The sequence below is a fragment of the Caretta caretta genome, chromosome 9, assembly GCF_965140235.1.
Source record: "Caretta caretta isolate rCarCar2 chromosome 9, rCarCar1.hap1, whole genome shotgun sequence".
Taxonomy (NCBI): Eukaryota; Metazoa; Chordata; order Testudines; family Cheloniidae; genus Caretta; species Caretta caretta.
This window is the reverse complement of record NC_134214.1, coordinates 74,529,852-74,555,228: the sequence shown is the minus strand read 5'-3', so window position 1 is coordinate 74,555,228 and position 25,377 is coordinate 74,529,852. Positions and strand designations below refer to the sequence as shown.

At 40.1% G+C, this 25,377-nt stretch overlaps 1 protein-coding gene across 1 annotated transcript in view; it reads left to right on the top strand.

Moving 5' to 3' along the window:
* The window catches only part of LOC125642683 (connector enhancer of kinase suppressor of ras 2), a 545,814-nt gene that overhangs the window by 252,613 nt on the left and 267,824 nt on the right, over nucleotides 1-25,377 (top strand). The window contains exons 6-7 of the mRNA XM_075132431.1: nucleotides 3,996-4,115; nucleotides 20,485-20,544. Coding sequence (XP_074988532.1) covers nucleotides 3,996-4,115; nucleotides 20,485-20,544 — 180 coding nt within the window. The remainder of the gene's footprint in view (nucleotides 1-3,995; nucleotides 4,116-20,484; nucleotides 20,545-25,377) is intronic.

The following is a 25,377-nucleotide window of genomic DNA, read 5'->3' as shown; positions in this document are numbered from 1 at the left end:
GGATAGCCCCAAAACAGCACTTCAAAGTTGTGTAAGTGCTTTTATTTTTATTTTGGGAAAGCAGCCAAGAGAGTAAGAGAGGTACACCTCTACCCCGCTATAGTGCGGTCCTTGGGAGGCAAAAAATCTCACCTTGTTATAGGTGAGACCGCGTTATATCAAACTTGCTTTGGCCCCCCCCGTTCCTTGTTCCCTGACTGCCCCCTCTAGAGACCCCCATCCCTAATCACCCCCAGGACCCCACCTCCTATCCAACCCCCCTGCTCTCTGTTCCCTGACTGCTCCGACCCTATCCACACCTCTTGCCCCCTGACAGGCGCTCACCGGCAGCGGTGGGAAATGGAGCAACACTGCCCCAGCCCGCTCCACTCCGCCACCTCCCAGCCACGGTGCTCTGCTTCCCGCCGCTGGTGAGTGCTGGGAGTTTGGGGAAAGGATGCCCCCCACGCTCACTGGAGGTGGGAAGCGGAACGACATGACTCCAGCCTGCTCTGCTTTCCTTGCCATGGCCCCAGCTGTGTCGCTGGGGGCAGGGGTTGGGGAAAGGTCCTGCACTCACTTGCGTCTGGAAGCAGAGCGCTGAGGCTGGGAGCTGGCGGAGTGGAGCAGGCTGGGGCCGGGCTGCTCTGCTTCCGCCACTGCTGGTGAGTGCCAGGGGGGATCCCTTCCCCCAAGTCCCCTCCCCCGAGTGACACGGCTGGGGCCAGGGCGAGGGAAGCGGAGCGGGCTGCTTCCAGCTCCCCACTAATCCCCGGGCCGCTCTGGGACTGCGGGTCCCTCAAAAGTGCCCCCCCACCACAGCTCCTGCCTCCCAGACCCTCGGGTGGGGAGGGGGAGTCCCTGACTGCCCCCGAGACCCTCTGCCTGTTATCCAACCCCTAGGCCCTGGCCCAGCAAGGCACCCTTAACACACTGCTCAGAGCAGCGTGTCAGAGCTTTACCGCGCTGTATGCGAACCTGCGTTATATTGGGGTAGAAGTGTATATTTATGTAATTTTTGGAGTAGCAGCCGTGTTAGTCTGTATTCACAAAAAGAAAAGGAGTACTTGTGGCACCTTAGAGACTAACCAATTTATTTGAGCATAAGCTTTCGTGAGCTACAGTAATGTTACTTCAAACAAGAGAGAGAGAGAGAGAAACTTTTAAAATGCTAAGGCTTGATCAATTCTCAGTGGCTGATTGAAAGTGCATAATGGAAAGGAAAAATTACAAAAGAGAAACCTTGAAACAGCATCTTGGAGGCATGCGTCTGCAAAGCAACCCTGAGGGCCAAGTTTTCCCACATTTAGGTAAGTGCTCAGTAAAATGCTATTACCTGGACAGCAGATCAAGACACCTACTGATACCATACTGAACAATACCAAAACACCTCTTCCTCTGTGCACAATAACTGCAGATACCTATGGTACCAATCTGAAAGTGGCTATTAGTTAAAAATAAAAACACCCTGTGTGACACATGCTGAGTTGTATGTCCGGGGTTTAAAGTGATTTTGAGGAAGTGCTTTTCTTGTCAAGCCCCAGTGATAGGATTTCAATAAATTGTTTATAAGAAAACTAAGTCTTGGGCAGCTTAAGTGCATATAGTTTCTCTCTGCAGCAGTTACTGAACTACCTGGAATATCAATTTTTTTCGGACAATTTTGTGGTGATGTTCAATCTAGCTTTCTGTGGTGGCATTAGCCCATCCGGAGAATGTGTCTGTTATTTTAATATAGCGTCATGACAAAAGCACAGGGATCCTAGATCCTATTGCTGGTGGTGTCTGACATGGATTTGAAAAATGACCATGTTCAAGTCACTTTAAATCTGTTTCTCATTCGACAGTGTCATCTCTAAAATGGGGTTAATACTTCTCATTCTCACAATGACTTGTTTGTAAAATGCTTTGAGATTTTTTACTAGAATGTGATATAAGAACAAAGTATCATCATTAATTATAATTTCTTGATGGTAGTTTGGAAAGGTGATCTGTTAGAAATGACAAAATTTGGAGCAAACTTAAGAAACCTTTTCCCCCTCTCTGTTTGCCTTTAATCTCGCCTTGTTTTTATCCAAAAGATGCTGCAACAGATGCGGGTACAGTTTGTATTATTGATAGTGCCAGACAGAGCATTATTTACTCTCTCATTATTGTCTCCTGGGTGTTCTCACACGACAAGTCCCATCCTTTGCAGTCCCAGCCTTTGCATCATTTATTATGGGCATCTGGTCTCTCTATTGTCTGTTGAGCTACTTTAGAGTGGCCAGGTATTTCTTATTATTTTATTTATTGCTCTTTAATATTTTTTCCTGATGTTAAAATTCTCCATTGATTGTAATTTCTGAACTTTGGTGGGGACTTGGTGAGCTATCATCATAATCTTGCTCATTGAGCACTTTTTCCTAACATGTATTCAGTTCTAATGTTTACTTACTAGATTTCTCAACCCCCCCCCCCCCCCCCATTAAACATTGGTCAAGAGGAAACCTTAGATGTGTCTCCAAACAATGCAAAGGATTCAATGTGAATTGCTTCCGATATCTAGTCTGTATGTGTGGCATAAAAATAATTTTAAAGGGTAGTGGTGGGCTCGATTCTAAATGATAATTGTATAGGGGTACTAAAGCATCAAAAAGTCAGGTTGGAACACAGCCACATGGCTAATACATCCATACTACAGATCCCAAGAAAGGGATATGCTTTGATTAAATTTTTATTCTACATGCCAGCCACATATGCATATGTAAAGTATCTGAATACATTTAATGTGTAGGGTATAGGTGTAGTGGACAATGCATATATTCCTCTTCAAGGCCCTGATCCAAAGCCGACTGAAGTCAATGGAAAAATGTGTTTTCTTCAGTGGCCATTTGATAGAGGCTCAAATGCATAGTCAATAGGGAGCTGCATACATACATGTGATTTTCCACGTTTCAACTGATACAGAGATCCAAATGCAACATCCAGTACTCCAGAGCTTTACCCTGGTTTCTAAATGAGTAAAGATGAAGTAATTCTGAACACTGTTTATGTATTTAGACAAAGGAGTTATTCACTGCTGCTTCTGCTTATATATGTAGTGTCAAATGGGATATTAGAATTCATCATGCATTTGAAAATATATGAAGTATAACTTCCCTTAAGGGATTTCACCACCATTTAATGTAATTAAAGTAAATGACAGTGTAGTCCCTGAAGAAAAATGAGAGCACACAACAGAATTCCCACCAGAAGAGCATTCTGAAATGCATCTAAATGGATGGTTGCAAATTAAGTACAAATATTTTTAGGCATACTATGTCTGAAAGTAAAATTTAAAAAACATGAAAAAAATATGGGGACAAATCCCTTATTTTGGGCCCTTGTTTCAGGTGTCTGGGTTCTGTTTCCTTCTGTTGTTTTGTTTGACCCGGGACAAATAACTTTCATCCCTTTATCTCACTTCCCCATTCTGTGGAATGACCGCACTATGTTTTTGTATTGTGGAATTGACACCTTAAATAAACACTTGACTTTATAAATTACCCTTCTCATTTGTTGGCCAAAAAAGTAATTAAATTAATGTGTAAAGTAATTACTATTTACATATTTTGCTTTAATTGAATCTGTGTTTAATAATGCCATGTACAGCAACAAGTAAAATCAAGTTTATCAGGCATGTTTGTTAGGGGTGGCTGCTTGAATGAATAAGGTGATTCAAGCACACATGCTTAGGTTATTACTTCACAAGAAGATTCCTTTGGGCTTCTGTGCTGTAAATTCACGATCACTTGTTATGGCATTGATAGGAATTTTATTTTCCCTGGCCCTCTTGTAGTTGGCCTTGTGATTAATATAGAACTTCAGCTCTGTGTTCTTATGACAGTACGAATGAAAAGCTACTGCTGCTCAAATATATATACCATGTAAAGTAAACATGATGTAAACAATATTGCCCTTGAACTGTGCTTTAATACCAACAGTTTGTCACTTCAACACAAGGGTTTATGATTATTTTTGTTTGCTTTTTCTAGTGTAAAACTTTGTCTGGAATCTGTGACCACATCATCTCTCTTTCATCTGACTCTCTGGTGTCTCAGTCAGCACACCTTGAAGTAGTTCACCTTACTAGCATTATGCCCAGTGAGGGCTTGGTAAGTAAGAATATAGCTAATTCCATTTGAATATTAAACTCAAGCATCTATCCTTTAGAGTGTTGTGTTTTGTTTTGTTTTTACTTGCCAAGAAACCAAAGTGCATTTGTTTTATGCAGTTTCCAGCTCTTTATACTAGTGCAAGCTTCAGCTGATTTCTAGAAGTGGTTTAACTACAGTCTTTATCTGTGTTAAAATAAAATAAAACATCTGCAGTACTTAAAGCAACAGACATAACCAGAAAATGTACTGGCAGCAAAAGTAGAGCATTGTAATCCGTCGTGAGCTGTAATGTAGCTGTTTTGGACAACAGCAAAATTATTGATTTTATTTTTATGTATAAAAAATATTGGGCTCCAATATAGAAGTTAATCAGCTGCATAAAATAAATGTAAGAGATGGTGCTAGAAGTTTAAAGGAAAGTGATCATATTATTTTTCTTAATATTTAGTTAAAAGGCTTTTATGGATTTTACTTCAAATTTCAGCAAGATTACTTTATTAAGGAAGACCAAAACCAACCAACCAACCAAAAAAACCCTGAAGATTTGTAGATGATATTTACAGAACAGACATTGGGACAGATTCACCCATATGTGCAGCTGCATTGCACCATTCCACAGTTACAAATCAGCTGTAAATCCAGTTTATCTGGTCAGTTAAGCCAGGTCTGTAGCTATCTTACATCAACAGAGAAGCACAAAAGCAGTCAGAGTATACTAGTGAATCTGGCCCCATGTCTCTTTATAGAGATTGTATTATATTTCTCAGTTATAATCCACATTTCTTCCATTTCTGCTAATAATAAAATCTTAGTCTCTCAACATCTTTGTATTTTGAAACCTGATGCTGAGTAGTAATGATAACCTGCAGATTACATAATGTGATTATTGTGAAGGATGTGGGGCTGGTATATATTCATTTATGAATAATATATGGATATATTAGGTTATGAGAATGTTTGCTATATGGAGTTAATTCACTGTTTGCATGGACTGGTTTAGTTAATAGTAGGGATCTTGGGAATCAAGCAGGAGCGTAAAACAATGAATCCAGATAAAACACCTCCTGGTTAACAGATTAGGAGGTTAAGAAACAATACCTGAGCTATTAGCTGTGAAGATGCTACTTCCAGGCTCCAGCCAAAGTTATACAGCTGTTTTACGAAGGCTGAGACCACACAGTTCAAAAGGATGTTAAACAGTTAAAAACTCTGTCAAATCCAGTCCTGCTGTGTAGACGCTGAGGCTATAGTCCGAGACCTAGTCTAAGAATGGGAAAATCACAGGCTTCCAAACCCACCCCCCACCCCGCACACACACATGCACAGGACAGGTAAAGGCTAAAGGTCTAACACCTGAGGGGCATGACTCAGAGAGACTTAAGTGCAGCTAGCCCAGTGACCATGACAATTATAATGCCCGAAAAAATTAATTGAAAAACTAAATATAGAAGATACCTTATATTGCAATAATGAATTATTGGGAAGGAGACCATACTGGATATAGAAACATTGGCAGCAAGATGAGACCAATTAGCAGACCTCTGGTTGATTTAAGGGTCAGACAGGCTTATCTGACCGCATCTCTTCTCTGCGAGAAGGCTGCTTATATATCACATGGGTCCAGTTCATGTCCTATCTACAGGAGTGAGCAGGAGAGACCCATATAGTCTCAAGGTAGGTAATTCTGCTAATTAGTTGAGTCTACTCCAGTATCTGGCTACTAGTTTGCAGGCTAAGCCACCATTACTTTTTTTGTTAAATGCTTATTTCATGTAGATCTCTTAATGCTACTAAACAGCCATTCAGTTACTCTGTGGCTCCACTGTGCATTACTAGCTTTCTGCTGGGCCAAGATCTACTCTGTGCATTTCAGGCCACCCCTTTCCTTAGGGGGAATTCTTTAACAGCCAAGTTTTTCAAATAAGATTCTTTAAAGTAATAATTTTAACTGGAAGTGTTTTTTGGATACATTGATGATCAGATTGACAGATATGTGCATATTTAATATTTCTCATTCCAAATAAAAATAAAGAACTACACCATTTGGAAGAACTCAGTGTTTTAAATTTTAAAATAAAAAGCATCTCCCCTCATATGGTAATAGTACACAATAGGGAATTTCGGCTGGATAGTTAGAGTTTTAAAGTATCACAAAAATACTTTTTGGTTCATTTTCATTGCAGAAATGTATTTTATAAGAAATTCACATCAGTGAATTGCTGCTGGTGTCACAAGTTGGTTATTTTCCAGTTGAAGTTAAATAAAAAGCTATTTTAAATAAGTATGATTCTTGTTACCGATGATTTTTGTAGAGGTCAGCATGGACTAACAAATTGGCTTTTTCACTTCTTGAAACCTGAATTCAAATCCTGATTTGGCAGTTTCATTATAATTCCTGTCATTTACCTAAATTATGCAGCCACCTCACAATATTGTAGAATGGTAGTTTCTAGTGAGGAACTGTGCAAGTCTGAATTAACAAATAGCATATTTAAACCAAAATAATGCCAAAGATTTTTTTTTACAAATGTTATAAACAAAAAACACTTCACCCATCACTGAAATGCAGCCTTCTATATGGTGAAATCATTATTGGGCATAACAATACAATACATACTTTAGGGGAGAAGTTGAAGAATTCTGTAATCAAAACAGATAGTGAGAATATAGGTAGGTAAATTGGATGGTTGAGCTCATTTTGCCTAATTCTGAAGGCACTGGAATATTATAGGTTTGGAAACTTCAACATTCCTGGGTCCATATTCTTAGAAAAGATCAGAAAAAAGGAACAGTGAAAGAGCAGAAAGGAAAAATCCTTTACGAAAATATAGGATGAAAAATAGAGTAGAGAACAGATTACAAATTGTTGTTAGAATCTTTAAGTACATGATCACATCGTATTTTCCACAGGACCCCTGTCTCAGTCAATGCACATATGCTTGTGGGTTCCAAGGCACTACTTACTACATACTAACCAAGTTCTGTATTGCAGTGAATTACTGATTTCTTGATGGGCATTTTTATGGCACTCTTCACTGTAGTATCTGTATGCTTCACAGACAGTAATAAGTTTATCGTCACAACACCCTTGTGTGGTAAGGTGGTATTATTATCCCAGTTTTATAGGAAGGGAACTCAGGCACAGAGAGATTAAGGTTAAAATTGTCAAAAGTGTCCATTAATTTTGGATGCCCAGCTTGAGATGCTGAGGGCTTGATTTTGCAGAGTATTTTAAGTTTTTATAGACCTATTTAAAGCACAGCTTCTATTGATTTCAGTTGCAGCTGTGAGTGCTCAGCACTTCTGCAGATCTGACTCCAGGCATCTGAGCACCCAGAAAATTAGTGGTAATCTATGAAAAATATGTTTTGTGACTTGCTCAGCCTCTCTTAGGACCTCTGTCTCTGAGGCAGAGATGGAATTCTTTTTTCCAAGGTGACTCTGACACTTCGGGGATTCACCCAGACCACTAAGAGTTTGTTCATTACCTGTCCTGTAACACAGGGTGTTTCTGTGCTGTGCAGCTTTGGCTCAGATTCCTGACACCAGCAGCCTGCTTACAGCACAATGACCTCACCCTGGCTTCCACCAACCTTGTTTTTCCTTGCAGGGTGACACCAACAGTTCTTCCAGCCTTGAGTCTCTCCAAAATCATCTCCCCTGCAGTGCTCAGCTCCTCTCACTATAGTTCCTTATCAATTTCCCTGCTCCTTTAAAGAGACAGTACACAGCACCAGTCCAGGCTGAGGATTTTATCCTTCAGTTTGAAACACTGCACTTCTTCTTCGTATGGCTGATGTAGATGTGGAGCAACAACTATAATTTTCTATTTAGATGATTAAGCCAGACAATTGCATGAGGAGTAGTGGAGTGTAACGCTGTGATGCCTCTTTCATATTTGAGAACCAGCCATTGAGTCATTACATGTTCCATTGTCTGTTCTGGGTGACCACAGTCCCACACTGGAGAGTTTTTAATTTTCCATTTGTGCATCAAGTAGCACTGCCCTGAGATGGCTGTATAATAAAATAAGGTTAAATTAATAAGGAACAGATATTTAAGTGATACCAAGTAGAAGGAATTGAGATAGAGATGGTTACAAACAAACCAAAGTAAAATTATTATTCTAAAACTAAAACCTAGCTTAACAAACCAGAGTTTTTTGTTCAACATAGATTTCTCATGACAATTGTTCTTCCAGCATGGCTGGTCAGTTCTTAGCCAAGGTCCAATACAGACCTTAAAGCGCTTTGTTTCTTTGTCTCTTCAGGTGAAGGATGCCAAAATGGCTTTTTCTCTTTGCTCAGATCCTCAAAGTTTTTTGTCTCTGTTCTCAAAGACAAGAAGCCCTCCTGAAGCCTCAGCTTGCTATGTCCACCAGAGAACTGATGCCAGGTTAATTTTTGCAGTCTCCTCCCCCAGTAGTTAGGTGGCTGCCTTCCCCATTCGCTAATGTGATGGCTTTAACTTTTATGTAAATGTACTTCTATTGCATCTTCTCAATTTACATAGGAGACCCTTTCAAGCAGGCAGGACCACATTCCTTTGTCTAGGGCAGAGTGACTTAAGACATTTTAAGAACATATTTCCAGCACATATTTATAACTTTTCATATATATCATCCATACATACACCACACAATAATATTAACAGCCCAGTGTGTTACCCAGTTCATATGTGATTCCCTACATGACACCTTGTAGATACAGATTATGACAACAGTGAGTTAGAGTACACTCAGCTGCTCAGGCCTGCTGAGGCTCAGTGCTAGACACCAGAGAGCCCTCTGCATTGGGGGTGCTCTCAGGGACACAGTGATGTTCAACTGTATTAACCATGAGACTATCCTTTCTCTTCCTGCAGTCCTCTGCCCCTTTCCCTAAAGGGTTTTCAACTTCTGCACCAAATGAGACAGGGGTCCTACAGACAACAGCCTCCTTCACAACACAGCCCTGATTTATCCCCAGAGCAGGTCCATGCTGTGCACTGAATGAGGCAGGGGTTGTGGGAAAAATAGCATGTGCTCATGTAATTAAAAGATTGTGTCATAATGCACATTCACAAGGAAGCTGAACAAGACTCACAGACTTTAAGGTCAGAAGGGACCATCATGATTATCTAGTGTGACCTCCTGCACATTGCAGGCCCCAGAACCTCACCCACCCACTTCTATAATAGACCCCTAATCTTTGGCTGAGTTACTGAAGTCCTCAAATTATGGTTTAAAGCAAGGGTGGCCAACCTGTGGCTCAGGAGCCACATGCGGCTCATCAGAAGTTAATATGCGGCTACTTGTATAGCACCGACTCCGGGGCTGGAGCTACAAGTGCCAACTTTCCAATAGGTGTTCACTGCTCAACCCCTCGCTTGCCACGGTCTCTGCCCCCACTCCACCCCTTTCCTTCCCCTCCCCATAGCCTGCCCTGCCCTCGCTCCTTCCCCTCCCTCCCAGAGTGTCCTGCACACAACAAAACAGCTGATCAGGAGGAGCAGAGAGGGGGAAGCACTGATCGGCGGGGCTGCTGATGTATTACTGTGGCTCTTTGGCAATGCACACTGGTAAATTCTGGCTCCTTCTCAGGCTCAGGTTGGCCACCCCTGGTTTAAAGACTTCAAGGGTCAATAGGCACTTTAATTCTGGTATTTCCTAACTTTTGAGTACTTGACTTTACAACCTTAATGTTCTTTTAACATAGTTCTTTTAAAAGAAATTTCCTACACTTCTTAAAAAAAGCAAACTGAAAAAGAAGTGTTCTCATTTGGAGCCATTTGCCTCCTTCTGGGTCACCAACGGAGTTGGAGCTTTTAGATCCACAGCATAGACATTTACCACTTGAAATAATGGAGTAACTGTAGTAAGCTCTGTGGGGTTTTTTCTTCTAAATGATATTTAGCAAGAGAGACTTTTTAATGGATGTGCTTTTTTGTTAATATAAACCTGTTTTTGTAGTATTTTAATACTCTGACATGTGTAAGGGGAAGAGTATTTTAAAAATATACATATAAAATCCCGTTTTGCTAGCTTTTTCTTAGGAAAGCTATTCCTCATATATAATGCAACTGGAGAATGGCTTGGTAGTAATTAACTAGCTAGCACTGTGAAGAAGCTGTCTCTAGTTTCTGGATCAATTTTTTAAAGATGGCATTTGCAATTCCCATTTTAGGAATTATGCATCTAACTGGAGTTCTCCTCCTGCAAACACATTTTTCTTCCCAATTTTCTTGACCACTAAATTGTCAGCAACCTGAAGCCATATTTTACATTGTCAATAAAATTACTCCGTTGTCTGCTGATTTGGGGCAAAGAGCCAGTCATCTTCTGCCTCTCCCCATGATGGTTCCTTCGCTGCCAGCTTCACTTTCTCAGAGGTTAGGGGTCTATTACAGGAGTGGGAGGGTGAGGTTTTGTGGCCTGCAATGTGCAGGAGGTCAGACTAGGTGATCATGATGGTTCCGTCTGGCCTTAAAATCCATGAGACTATGAGGGTGGGACCAGGCACTAAAACTGGGACCAGGGAGAGCCTCTCCTATGCTGAGTGACCACTCCTCTGGCTCGCACCCTGGCAGCATGGAGGAGGAGACTGTCTGATTTGAATAAACAAGGGGAAAAAGCTAGACTGGGAAATGAGTAGATTGGAAAAAGTTGTCTAGTGAGCTTGGGAATGGCTCGGCAATGAAAATGGGATGGTGATCCAGTCAGGGGGAGTGGAGACTGGGAACTGGTGGGGATGGGGAGGATGTGACTTGTTGATTGGTGGGGGCTGGAACTTGAAGCCTGTGAGGGAAATGACAGAGGGGGTTGGAAACACTGAAATTGGATGAGAGTTGGCACTGGGTAGGCAAGGGGAATGGGAGTGGAACCAGGGATGGGGAAGAGACAGAATTAGGACAGGGACAGGTTCGGGGTGGGGGGCGGGGATGGGACACAAGGACTCAAGCTTGGGGAGGACAGGCAGAAGAGACTGTGCCCAAAACAGTAAATTATCCTTCAGAACCTGAAATGGAACCATTAGGAAAGGAATAGATATTATGACATTTTCTATGTTATTATCACTATATAAATCCATGGTACACCCACACCTTGAACACTGCATGCAGTTCTGGTTGTCCCATCTCAAAAAAAGATATATTAGAATTGGAAAAGGTATAGAGAAAGGCAACAACAATTATTAAGGGTATGGAACAGCTTCCATATGAGGAGAGATTAAAAAGACTGGGACTTTTCAGCTTGAAAAAGAGACAACTAAAGGGGGATATGAAAGAGGTCTATAAAATCTTGAATGGTGTGAAGAAAGTAAATAAGGAAGTGTTATTTATCCTTCACATTACAGAAGAAGTGGGGGTCACCAAATGAAATTAGTAGGCAGCAGGTTTAAAACAAACAAAAGGAAGTACTTCTTCACACAACACACAGGCACCCTGTGGAACTTGTTGCCAGGGAATGTTGTGAAGGCCACAAGTATAACAGGTTTCAAAAAAGAATTTGATAAGTTCGTGGAGGATAGGTCAATCAATGGCTATTAGCCAAGATGTTCAGGGATGTAACCCCATGCTCTGGGTGTCCCTAGTCTGAGTGCCAGAAGCTGAGAGTGGACAGCAGGGCATGATGGATCACTTGATGATTGCCTGTTTGGTTCATTCCCTCTGAAGCACCTGGCATTGGCTGCTGTTGGAAGACAGGATACTGGGCTAGATGAATCATTGGTCTGACCCAGTATGGCTATTCTTATGTAAATGGAAGTCAAGATTCTTGAGTACCACCATTCTTCTATGGGCAACTTGTGGGCTTCATCCCCATCTGTTGCTGGTCCACACAAAGGATGACAACCTACTGTGTTAGCAGTTACTCAGTTAGCTCAGTGTCAGAGGTTTGTGTGGTGGATCCAACCCTGCTGATAACTCATATGGGTATCAATATGCTACATGATATTTTTTTCCAGTTTTGATATTTTAAAAAACAAACAAACATGGGAAACAATATATACAAAAGCTACATTAAAAAAACATTTTTAAGGTTGCAAAGTCAAGCACCCAAAAGTTAGGAAATAGCAGAATTAAGGTTACTTATGCAACCTTAATTTGTCACCCATGTGCATATACATTATGATTTCAAGAGCAGTGTAAGAAGGCCTTAGTGTGAATGAGGGCATCATAACAGTTTATATTTTGTTTGTTTATGTTTATATCTATCTATCTCAAGCCCCAAATGAATAGTTGGGAGACAAGCAGACTTTCTGAAAGATTTATCAAGCCTGCTTCTTCATTTTTATTGGATCTGAAATCTCTCAATCCACACCAGAGGCCCCCAACAATCCATCCAGCAAAGCCAGGGAACACCAGACTTAACAATCCTTATAGATCTATGAAAAAACCCAAGCCTAGCAGAAACATGTTCTATGGGATTTTAGGCTCTGCTGGAGGGCACGACTTACAGATCTAAATGCTAGTTTTGGAGCATTTTGTTTTCCTGGAGCACAGGTTCAAAGCTATGGAGGATTTGCTCAGTTCTGCATTCCTCAAAGGTTAATAAACTGAACTCCAAGCTGTTTACAGTAGATTTTCAGGCAAAATCTCAACTATAAAGTACTGTCTGCTCTCTGTGGACATTAATGAGCCCATGATGCATTTTGAAAGAACAGGGATTTGCGCCAGTGTCATATGAATATTCCCTTCCTGTTACTGCTGTGAAGCGTCCTCTATTCTGTAAGGATGTGATGTTGCTTCCATTAAAATGCATAACAAAACTTCTATTAACTGTAATAATGCAGGACTGGGTGCCCTCTGTATGAAATTTATAAAGTGTTTTAAGATGAATGTTTTTCTGTATAAATGTAAAATATTATTGCAGTACACTCAATTTTGGGTTACTGAGTCAATATGGCTTCTTTAAACCTTGCTTACAGTAGAAACATTTTACAAAGAATTTCCACCATTGTTCACACTTCTTCAACTCCAGAAGTATTAGCAAGAGTTACAGTGAGATCTACAAAACAAGCAAGGTCGGTGGGGAAGGATGCTTGATGGTTCAATTGCTCAACTATCATATTTCATTAATACTATATTTTGGCATGGTATATATAGGTATTAATTGTAAGAATTTTTTTAGAAATATATTTCTATTTTAACTAGGCTTCTTCATTATAGAATGTGCTTTATGTGGGAACATCTCAGTGGTAAAGCAGTGATAAACTCAATGAAAACAGATTGCCTGTTACATCTAGAGCAAGGTCCAGCTGTTCTGCCTAATTCTACCTATGAATGTCAGTTTAACTAGGTGCTTTTTATTGGGTTTACAACATGTTAACAGAAAGTTTCTCAGCAGTTCTGGAGTCCTTTAAAAAAAGAAGTGCCTGAACACAGGGCAGTCAGAAACCCTCGGAGGGAGCAAGCAGGGGGGCTCCTGCAGGAGGCCCATGGGAGCAAAGAATGACTCCCTGTGGAGACCACTTCTTCCTTGCCTTCTCCCTAACTGTGTTCGGTTCCTGCTTCCCACATAGGACAGAAAGGAGCCACCTGTCCCAGGACCAGCAGAAGTACTGGAACACCACTGTGGCTCGTTAAAAAAGCACCGGCACAGAATTTCAGTGTGTTATGGCATGATTCAAGCACTGTGTCTAAGAGACCAAAAATTTTGCAGTCATATACAAACTTTCAAATGGAGCTACACTCAGAGCCAAAGGTAGATTATTCTGCTTTTAGTAGATAGTGGAAAGAAAATTCTCTCTGAAAATCTTTTGTTTATCTCTGGCACACTTTAGGATCCACGTTATAAACAGGAAGTTTGGAGGCTTGGGCTAAACATATTTCAGTATCGTTTAAAATTGAATTTAGAAGTTCAATTCTTCCTCTTTACAAAACTTGATTTAAAATAATGCAGCGCAATCCCTAAAGTGTATTGCCTTAAATTGTCCTTTAGAAACAATATATTTCTAATTCTCAGTGTCATTTTACACTGAAGGGTAAATTACCTTTTAAGGATCTTCCTACCAGAGAGAGCAGCCGAGAGCTGAATTGAACTGTGTGTTCACTGCATAACAGGACAGACAAACACTGACAGTCTGCATATCAAGGACAGGGTATTTCATGAAAAATGTTTATAGTACTGCAAAGGGTGATTTGAAGTGCCATCTTTTAAGTGGAACACATTTGACAATACATGCCCCGGACAAAAGAAAGAGACAATTACTACAAAAAAGTGCTGATATTTTTCAGTGTTCTAGTCAAAACTTTCTCCCCAATGGAAAAATACAGTTGCACCTATCACATTCTACATACCAAAGTATGTAAAAAAAGAAAAACTGAATAAAAAGAGGAGTCTTTTATGGCTTTACTAAATGAAAGTCCTTGTTGTCATAGGAGTGTAATTTGTAAAGTGTATAAGCTGAAAATGGCTGTGAACTTAAACATTGGACAGTAACAGACCATGAATCCCAGGGATTATTGAACCTGGTGATGATCTAAACAAAAAGAGCTCTCAACCATGTTCGTAGCTGTTTCTATCACGGACTCAACAGACATTCTAGGCTTCAGAGAGACATATACAGTGACAATCCTAGAATCTTCTTATGTAGATAAATAGGTACCATGTATTACTATACACAAACTTATAAAAATAGATTGCCATGATAAAAGTGTTGTTCTTTGTAGTTTAATTTTATTCACATTTGTATTATTCTTTCTGAAGTACAATTTTAAAAATTCTCTTTGTCTTCACATATTGTGATAATAGTTTACAAAAACAGGTGCAAGCTCATTTTTCTTTTGTGGAGACAAGGGATCAAAACTTTTTATAATACAGCCTCATTTCAGTGTTTGGGGGTTCATGCATGTAACTCCTCAAGCACAGAGAAGAGCCTGTATTCATTTTTTTTATTCCCAGACTCACCAAGTTAAAGAGAATTGCAGATATCAAAAGATACATTCTTGTTCTACCTAGCCGCACAATTAGTTCAAATTTGTGCAGATTTTGTAGCAAAAACAGTATATGCAAGATATAAAAAAATCAGTCAAACAAATTACATCTCACTCACATGGAATTGATTAGATCTAGGTCATAGGTATGGAAATGTAGAGGTGCAGCAGGCATGTGCATAATGTCTGATGGTTGTATTTGGGAGTTTGACATACAAATTTATTCAAATTCTGGAAGAGCAATTTTTTTAAAGACCCAGATCCATGAAAATAGAGGATAACAACAAGATTTTGTGATGCTTTACTTAATGTCAGGCAAACATTGGCATGATAAAAACAGTATCTACTAACTTTTAAATCTGCAAGGCTGAATAACTTGTACCTAAGAGTTTCAAAACAATTGGCTGAGGAGCTCTTTGAACTATTGATGCTGATTTTTAATAAATCTTGGTATGCTGGAGAAGTTCCAGAGGAGATATAAGCTAACATTGTGACCATACTTTTTAGGAAAAAGCATAAATAGGATGATCAGGGTAATTATAAGCTAATTAGTCTGACTAATGCTGGGAAATATCATGGAATGACTGATACAGGATTCTATCATAAAGAATTAAAGGATGGTAACATAATTAATGTGACTCAACAGTCAACAAATTTAGGCTAGAAATAAGGCACACATTTTAATAGTAAAGGTAATTTTACTTTTGGAACAGCTTACTTAGGGATGAGAGGATTTCCATCACTGGAAGTCTTTTAAATCAAGATTGGATGTCCTTCTTTAAGATGTACTTTAGCTCAACACAAAGTTATGAGTTTGATGTAGAAAATGCTGGGTGATACTTATGCTTTATGTTATGTAGGAGGTTAGCCTGATGATCAGAATGGTAGGGGCTGGCCTTTAAATCTGAGAGTCTGTGGACATAGTTCTGTGGGAAGTAGGTCTTGTCAAACAGATTTTACAGTATATCATTTTTTGATGAGATTACAATTTTGGTTGATAATGATGTGTTTAAGTCTATTATGTGTTGACAAAATATACTGAGACTTCTGTAAGACATGTGACTTTAAACTTCCTGATCTGATTTAAAAAAATTAGCAGTATACAAAATCAATGAAGCACTTCCTAAATAGATTAAAAACTGCCTAACTGATATAAAAGTAAAGTTGTTAACAAAGAATCATCATAGTGTTTCTAGTTAGGTCTCTCTGGAATCTGTTCTTGGCCCAATGATATTCATGATCTTTTTCAATGATCAGAGAGGAAATTATAAAATCTTTGCTGGTAGGGTTTGCAGATAACACAAATATTAGTAAGGTAGTAAATAATAGTGACAGGTCAGTTATATAGAATGATATGGATTGATGATAAGCTGGGTTCATTCAAACAATATGCATTTCATATAGCCAAATTTACAGTCCAACATCTAGGAACAAAGAATGTGGGTCACACATACAGGATGGGGGACTATATCAATAAGCTCGCTTATTGAGCAGGGCATCTCACTGGGAGCACATGACACCAGTGCTCTGGGATCTGTACTGGCAGCCCATTGGTCTCCGGCAGAGGTGATCCGTGGGGGGCATGCTGGGTCATGTGCCCTCCAGATTCGTTGCTTGGTTTGTACTGAGCATGCTCAGTAGCACTGCTGAAGCCAGCTGCCCTTACTCTGCACCACCATTATCAGCAGGCACGGGTCATCTCTGGTCTCTGGATGGAGTTTAAGATGTTGGTTTGTGACCTATAAATCACTAAATGACATACAACTGGCCTTGCTGATAGACTGCCTCTCTCCTCAGGCCATACTGCTCAGCCACAGTCAGGAGGGTGCACTTGAGCTGGATCTCCCTAGTTATCAAAGAGAAGGGGCAGATGGTAGGGAGTTTTCTGTGAGAGCTCTGAGACTCTGGAACTTGCTCACCCATCATCAGGAAATCGCCGAGGGTATGTTTTCTAGATGATGAAGTGGACAGGTGGCTGGCTGACTGTATTCCTGTGGAACTGATTTCATTTAATTGTATTTACTGTATAATTAATTTTGTTAAGGCATCTAGTGTCTTGGATAGGCATCTTGAGTAAATCTAAATAAATGGAAAAAAAATCCTAAAAAGTAGTGACTCTTAAGAGGACTTAAGGATTATAGCGAATAAGCAACTGGACATGAGCTCCCCGTGTGATGATGTGGCTAAGAGAGCTAATGTGAAATTTGTAAGTAGAAACAGGAGAATATTGAGTAGAAGTATGGTGAAGTTATTACCTTTTTACGTGGCATTGGTCTTTAAATCCTTATTTCGTGTCTTTCTCAAAAGTGTACTTTAGTTCAACCTGATCAAACTTATAGGCTTGATGTAAAAATTAATGGATAAAATTCTGTGTGTTATACAAATAGTCAACTTAGAATAGATGATCATAATGGTCCCTTCTGGTCTCTACATCTATAAATCTTTGTAGAAAATGTCAGTTTCCATTAATTATATCAAGACTAAGCTTGGCTTTTAAGCTTTAAATAAGTGTGGTCCAGTAAAAATACATGATGCTATTCATAAAGAAAAAAGAGGAAATAAACTTGTTCTTATTTCCTAAGAAATACAAGAGTATTAGAAGTAGATAGATAGTTTCAGAAGCAAGAGCAGACAGGTCGACCTATCTATCTGCCCTTTGTGAGATGGTGTACTGCCCTTCCAGGTTTCAGGCACAGAAATCATATGGACTTGAAGTACTCTATACCAAACTGCTCTCAAGAAAAAAAACGCAAAACATTGCAATTATATCTACAACAGGTATATAGTCAGATTCAACAGAAATTAATAAACTGGGTGACGTGAAAGATTGTCTTCATTACAATGCCTTAAGCTCAACAGCCTGCTGATCTTCTCGTGGAAGGACAATGGGAGGTCAGAGGCACAAACTTCAGAGCCTAGAGGAAGGTGTCTTGTCCAAATAAGTGGAGGGAGTATATCTTTATCTCTTTTAACACTTTCTTTCTTATTTTTCTTTCTACTCTTACTGACAGAAGGAAGCACTAAGCCTTGACCTAATATGTTTAAGTTGCATTTTGTTCTTTAAGAGATCTTTTAAATATACAACCCCAGAAATAGGAAGAGTTGGCTGTAAACCAGAACCCAGAGTTCCTGGTGTCTGTGGGTACATCTCCCTGGCGATAAAAGCCACACGGCATGGCCACAGCTGGCCTGGGTGAGCTGAATCGGGCTTGTGAAGGCTAGCTGTGGGGCTAAAAATTGCTCTGTAGATGTTTGGGCTGGGGCTCACAGGGTTCCAGAGTTCAGGCTTCAGACCAAGCCTGAACATCCACATAGCACTTTTTCAGCACTGGAGCCAAAGCCCAGTGAGCTCAAGTCAGCTGACCCAGGCCAGCTGTGGATTTTTTTATCCCTGTGTAGACACACTTTGTTTGTACAGCTAACCCAGGCAGTGCTAAACCATCCGCCAGCGAACTTGCAGTATCATAGCAGTTTTTCTTGGGTAAATCAGTGGTCTGCAACCTCTGCTAATAAGGATAGGGGTCTCAAAATTACTTTTTGGAGCCCACCAATTGTTGTCATGTTCTAACAGTATGTTGCAACATGTTGACATTTATGCTGTGATGTTCCAAGGGAAGAATTGGTCTCAGTGAGAATTGATCCTGAAGCAGAATTCCAAATACCAGAACATTCTTTCTACTTTTTCTGTTTGTCAGTAGCCAAGCAGAGGAGTTGACAGTCTATCACAAACATGAAATGGAAATAGTGTTTCTGTGAATCAGAGTGTTTTGCAGTACCATATCAATATATATTTAACCCAGTTAAATTAACCTATTTCTTTCATTTTTAAAGAAAGTTTAATACAACAGAATATCATCCTTTTTCTGGTGCTCATTTGTAGTTTGAAAGTGAATCCCTAGTTCCTAATCTGACAGTCTTTACTATATTGAGTAATCCTTACTAATGAGATTAATTCTGTTGAAGTCAATAGAACTACATAAATCAGTAAGAATAAGGGCTTGCGATAGTGGATATTGGATAGCAAAGAAACTATAATTGTTAGTCTTCCTAAGCAAGACATTCAATGGAAAAATTGCAGTGTCAGGACCCTAGCATTGAACCCAGGTCTCTCAGATGGTATCTTTAGCCATTGTGCCATGGCAATGCATCAAACTGCTGCCCCAACCAACAGCCTTAGTCCTAAAGGCTTACAGGCCCACAGCAGCCAGGCCTCTGATTAGATGGACAGGCACTACTCTCATTGGGTGCCTGGGCTATATAAACACCCCAACAGGAAGAGGAAACTGTCTGAGTGACAGACCATTGCCTGCTGATTAGACCACCTTGCCATGCTTCTCTGCCTGAGCCAACTTGTTGCTTTGCTGTTTTAAAGAACAATGTTGCCATGTTGCCTGACCTCGACTCCCCAACTCACTGACCCAGCCCCTTGGATTGGATCTTCTGGCTGCTGACCCCTGGAAGAACGACGACAATTGCCCCAGGCTGCCTCCAATACAGATTAACCTGTTGGCTATCCAATGACTCATGCACACTTGACTACAGCTCTGGACTGCCCCCTTACCCGCCTTGGCCACTGGGCATTACAAGAAGTTTGCAAACCGCATCAGTTGGCAACAGTTCAGCTGCTGTTGATATCATTTCCTCTCCTAAAAGTGTAACTTGTGATTAATAAATATTTTATGCAAGCAAAACTTCTTTGACAAAAGTATCAAATTCATGATCGACATCTTGGTAAACTATGAACTGTTTTTGTTTTGTTTTTAAAGCAAGTAAAATATGCTAGGTACTTTAGAATGATTTTGCAACATTTATGGACAGTAGAAGGGACTTCAGAATCCTTCAAAAGAGGATGATTTAACAGCACATTTCTACCTTGTCAGCATTAAACTGAAAGCTCAAGTCTTGGGGTGGTATGTGACACTTCTATTAAGAGGCAAGAGTGCTAGCTGCTGAACCTTACTGACACACCAGGCTTTATCTAGTTTTATTTTTTACTGACTCAATAGACCTCTAGAGTATGGGCTATTTAAGTTTAAAGCCTCTATTTCTGTACTTTACCTAGGTTCTGACAACTTTAGTTCTTTTTCTGAGATTAGTAAAGTAATAAACATCTGTGCATTTCAGGTGCCAAAATGAGTCCAGCTTCTCCTATCATGTTAGTTGTTAAATCCTGTCCAAAAGATTTCTTATCTGCTGATGCTGGAATTAATGGAGATGCATCCAAAGGAAGCATATATTTTTATACTGACTCTTAAGATGTTTTTGTTTTAATTTTGTTTTGCAAATTTTATTCAACCATACTTTGCTCTAATCAGCTGAAATGCCTTTGACTTTAATCCAGAACAAGCGTTCTTCCAACATCACAAGTTTGTTTACTGCAGTATTAGAGAGCTAGTTTTTTGTCGCAGTAACTACTCACAGATGCTAATTATTCCTTCTCTTGCCATTTCTTTAGGGGATGTATATCAAGTCAACATACGATGGGCTGCATGTTATCACTGGGACTACTGAAAATGTAAGATGCTTTATTCCAATGAGACTTGTTTATTACACCTACAGTTCGTAAAAGACATGTATCAACAGTATATGTCACATTATGAAGATTTGTTTTAAATCAAGCCACTTTTTATTAATGCTTTAATTTTTTTAGTATCTTCATTATTATGTAAAAAATATATATACAGCAGATGCCGCTGAATAGCAATGCTGATATCAACAACTTCTAGTTAATAGCAGTGTTTTGCTGGGTGCCAGTCCTGTCCCATTGACTTTAATATTAGTAGGATTTGGATATTGGCAACAGGCATGCCACTTATTGACAGCTTTTAGACATGGAGGGATAGCTCAGTGGTTTGAGCGTTGGCCTGCTAAACCCAGGCTTGTGAGTTCAATCGTTGAGGGGGCCACTTAGGGATCTGGGGCAAAAATTGGGGATTGGCCCTGCTTTGAGCAGGGGGTTGGACTAGATGACCTCCTGAGGTCCCTTCCAACCCTGAGATTCTATGATTCTATGTCTTCCCTGGCTGCCGCCCCACAAACCTGTCTGCAGCTGGGAGGGGAGGCTTCTGTGAGGGGGCAGCAGGAGGGAGGACACTGCAGCCCAGCTGCCAAGACTTTCTATGGGGAGCAGGGGTGCTGGAGGGCTGCAGGGTACCTCTCCTCGTGCTCTTTGGGTTGTGCCCTGTCCTGGCACCATCTCAGTGCTTCCTTCCTTCCCACAAAGCCCCAGTGTTGCCATTCTGCAACCAGGGTAGGAAGTGCTAGGATGTGCTGAGCACCATCTGTAGGCAGGTTTGGAGGGCTGCAGCCTAAGAAGGCACTTCAAATAATAGCATCTCTTTTCTGAGAACCAACAGGCTGCTAATAAGCAGAATCCACTGTGTTTCTTCCTTAAAAGATGTACATCCTTTTAATAGTATCTATTTACTGATTTTAAAACCATTAACATTATATACATAGAAACAAAATAAAATGAAGAGCAACAAAGGCCTTAAAAAACCAAAATCCCACATGTTGACCCCACCACACTTCCCTAATGAGCTCGTGTACACAATTTCCCACTTGCAAATTTTTGCTTTTATAGGAGATACATTTTTCGCACATGATATTGTTCATTGTTGTCATTAATCTTATATAATTTCTGTCATGTCAAAATGTCAGTCTTCTAAATCATGACTAAAGAGATCTTCCGCCTGTTCTGGATCAATTTCTATGCATAATCAAAGGCAATTGCTATCAATTTTTAAAGACTTTTTTTATCTCATGTGTCGATAGAAAAGCATGTAGTAAATATAAGTCAGACTCGGTAATTTCTGATTCTGTATTTTATAGACTTTATCAATTTTGGTAGAAATGTCTCTTAGGTCATTTCTTAATGTGTCCAAATACTAACCTGCACTGTTTCTTAAAAAAATATAATTTTAATATATTATAACTGTCCAAGCACTGATTATCACACACCTGGACTACTGTAATCACCTTCTCTGGGCTTAATGCCTGCATTCTTCCCCCCGTCAAGTTCATTCAACAGGCTGCTAAAATCATTTTCCTAGTCTGTCATTCTGACTCTCTCCCCCTCTCTGTCTTTCACTATGTCAAACACAATTTTTTGTCCCAACTTACAAAGCCCTCCACAACTTAGCTCTCCCCTTCCTATCCTACCTCTTATATTATCATAAGATTGACTCCTGCCTTCGGTTTATTAATGGTGTGAGCCTCTGATTCTCCATTTCTCTTACAAGCACCTTCACATTTTCTCCCATGCTGCTCCTTACAAATGAGAGAAACTCCCAGTCAAAATCGATAAAGCCAGCATATAAGCCTCCTTCATGTCCCTCCTCTAAACCTGCTTCTTCCATAGTGCATCAGGAATGGCTTGGCAGGTGGAGAGTTGTGATTGTTGTTGCTGATTGTCTGAGAATCATTGCACACATCCTCTTTTTTTTAACCCTTTCTCTCCTGCTCCACAACTTGACCCACCATTTGTTGTTTCCACCTATTATGTGTTGTCCTTTCGATTGTAAGCTCTTTGAGACAGGGACTTTCACTTTCTATGTTTGTACAGCCCATAGCACAGTAGGGCCATAACCAGACACCTAGACAATATGGCATTAAAAAGGTTAAATATTAATAATAGATGAAAAATATTCTACTTAGTAAACACCATTATATTCAGAGAGTTAGCTAAAACAGAGTGGAGTGTATCACATACTTTTCATATTAATATTTAGTACATTTCTTACATTGTTAGTTAATTTTCCCAGTGAATCTCTCCTGTGAGTTTTGTGTAAGTTGGCTATTTTTATATAGAGACTTCATGCTAAGAATTTGGCATATGTCTTACTCTATATTTAGTAGTGATGTACTGTAGGCTAGTATTAATGTATATATTAGATCATAATTATTTCTAAACTTAGTAATGATATGCTGTAGACTAGGATTGCCAAGTCTGACTGAAGCTATTCTGGGAGATGTTTTCCCCAACATGACATAATGTAATTTTATTAAAATATCCTATTAAAATCTCCAAGATTGCTTTCAATAGTCACTGGGAGATCGATGCTGATTCTGGGAGATTCTAGGCCAATCCTGGAGGGTTGGCAACCCTACTGTAGACTGGTATTTCCTAAACTACTGAAAAAAGATAAATGAGTATCTCTCTTTTTCACAACTAAGATGAGGCACAAATATATCTTTTCCTGGTCTTTAAGAAGGCCAACTGTAATATGGGGCAGTCACAGGGTGACCCTGGCCCTTTAAGAGGGAGCAGCACCAGAGTACCTGTGCCTAGTTAGCTGACCCCAGTTCAGTTTAAAAGCGGGCATCTGGGCCAGAGGAAGATCCAGTGAGAGAGAGACTGTCACCTGGTGAGTCAGAACTAGGAAGCTGCAGGGTGTAGAAGCAGCAGGACTTCCAGAATTTTCTGGGAGGGCAGGCAGTGAGTGCCTGGGAAATACTGCAGAAAACAGGAGCAGCCTAAGAGGCGAGTGAGTGAGAACCTGAGAGGAACTGTTCGTAAAATGGTATCCAGGGAGAAAGGCCTTGGGTGATGGTGCTCAGGGAACAGGGCACAGAAGCAGGCCCACCTGCCAGAGTCCCTGGAAAGGGGAGGCAGTGAGAGCCTGAGAGCTAAAGGGAGGGAAAGTCCCCTGGGGACTGTAGCCAAGGATGAGTTGAAAAACTCTTTTTGTTTGCTTTGCCTATGTTTGAGAAATAAAACTCCCCAGAAGAAACTGTGGGCATGCCAGTTGATGCTTTGCCAGCTGGGGAGAAGCCCTGCCTTTTTACAGGCAGTTTATTTGTGAATGTATATCCACCTAATACCTGTTTAGTTGTGCTGCCTCAGACACAACAGGAAGGTTTTGTATGTACATACAGTGTCCATGAATGAAGCTGAAAAGTGCCAAGCACCTTCAACTGCCAGAATTGGGTAGAACAGACATTCATAACATTACAGAGTCAAAGATGAGAGCATTTGCTGTTTGGCAGCCCTTAATATACTACAATGGTGCTATTTATATACTAACATTGCTATGCAATGGTGAATAATTTTCTGTTAAATGTTCTTTTGCTTCCTTGTGTAATCAGAATGGATTGTAAAAATGTGCTAGAACTAGTCTTAGCCAACCTAATCTAATCTAAAGGTTAACAGGCTTTATTAACCACGGCAGAAAAATGACCACTGTTGACTTTTAGAGGAGATATCAGGCAAATGTGTACACCTTTCACTCTGTCATACTACATTTGCTAGGATTGACTCATAGAAACTGTATCTTAAACTCTTTACAGAATTAGGTCATAAAAGAAATCTAATTGTGTGTGTGTGTGTGTGTGTGTAGTGGTATAGATAATTGAAGCAAACAGACATATGCCCAGAAGAAAATTTGACAGGCATAGGCAATAGTGGAAGATACATTTAAAGAAGAGATTTGAAAAGTAGTCAGTGATGCACAGATATAGAAGGAGGTCTGAGGTGATAGGCACTGCTGAGGAGAAAACGATCATGCTAACAGTGGAAAGATTGGTTTCAGAGGAACAGCCGTGTTAGTCTGTATTCGCAAAAAGAAAAGGAGTACTTGTGGCACCTTAGAGACTAACCAATTTATTTGAGCATGAGCTTTCGTGAGCTACAGCTCACTAGATGAAGTGAGCTGTAGCTCACGAAAGCTCATGCTCAAATAAATTGGTTAGTCTCTAAGGTGCCACAAGTACTCCTTTTCTTTTTAGTGGAAAGATTGTGGGAAAGGGAAAACTGAGACCGGGACTATATGAGAAGGGAGAGTTGGAAAGGAATAGGAAGACAAAAATCTATGGGGGAAAAATAAAAACAAGGCAAGGCAATTTTGAACTCAATACAAAAATAGATGGTTAGCTAGTACAGGTTTCAGAGGAACAGCCGTGTTAGTCTGTATTCGCAAAAAGAAAAGGAGTACTTGTGGCACCTTAGAGACTAACCAATTTATTTGAGCATGAGCTTTCGTGAGCTACAGCTCACTTCATCAGATGTTTACCGTGGAAACTGCAGCAGACTTTATATACACACAGAGAATATGAAACAATACCTCCTCCCACCCCACTGTCCTGCTGGTAATAGCTTATCTAAAGTGATCACCTGCTGATCACTTTAGATAAGCTATTACCAGCAGGACAGTGGGGTGGGAGGAGGTATTGTTTCATATTCTCTGTGTGTATATAAAGTCTGCTGCAGTTTCCACGGTAAACATCTGATGAAGTGAGCTGTAGCTCACGAAAGCTCATGCTCAAATAAATTGGTTAGTCTCTAAGGTGCCACAAGTACTCCTTTTCTTTTAGCTAGTACAGTTATTTGAGGATGGAAGTGGAAATTCCC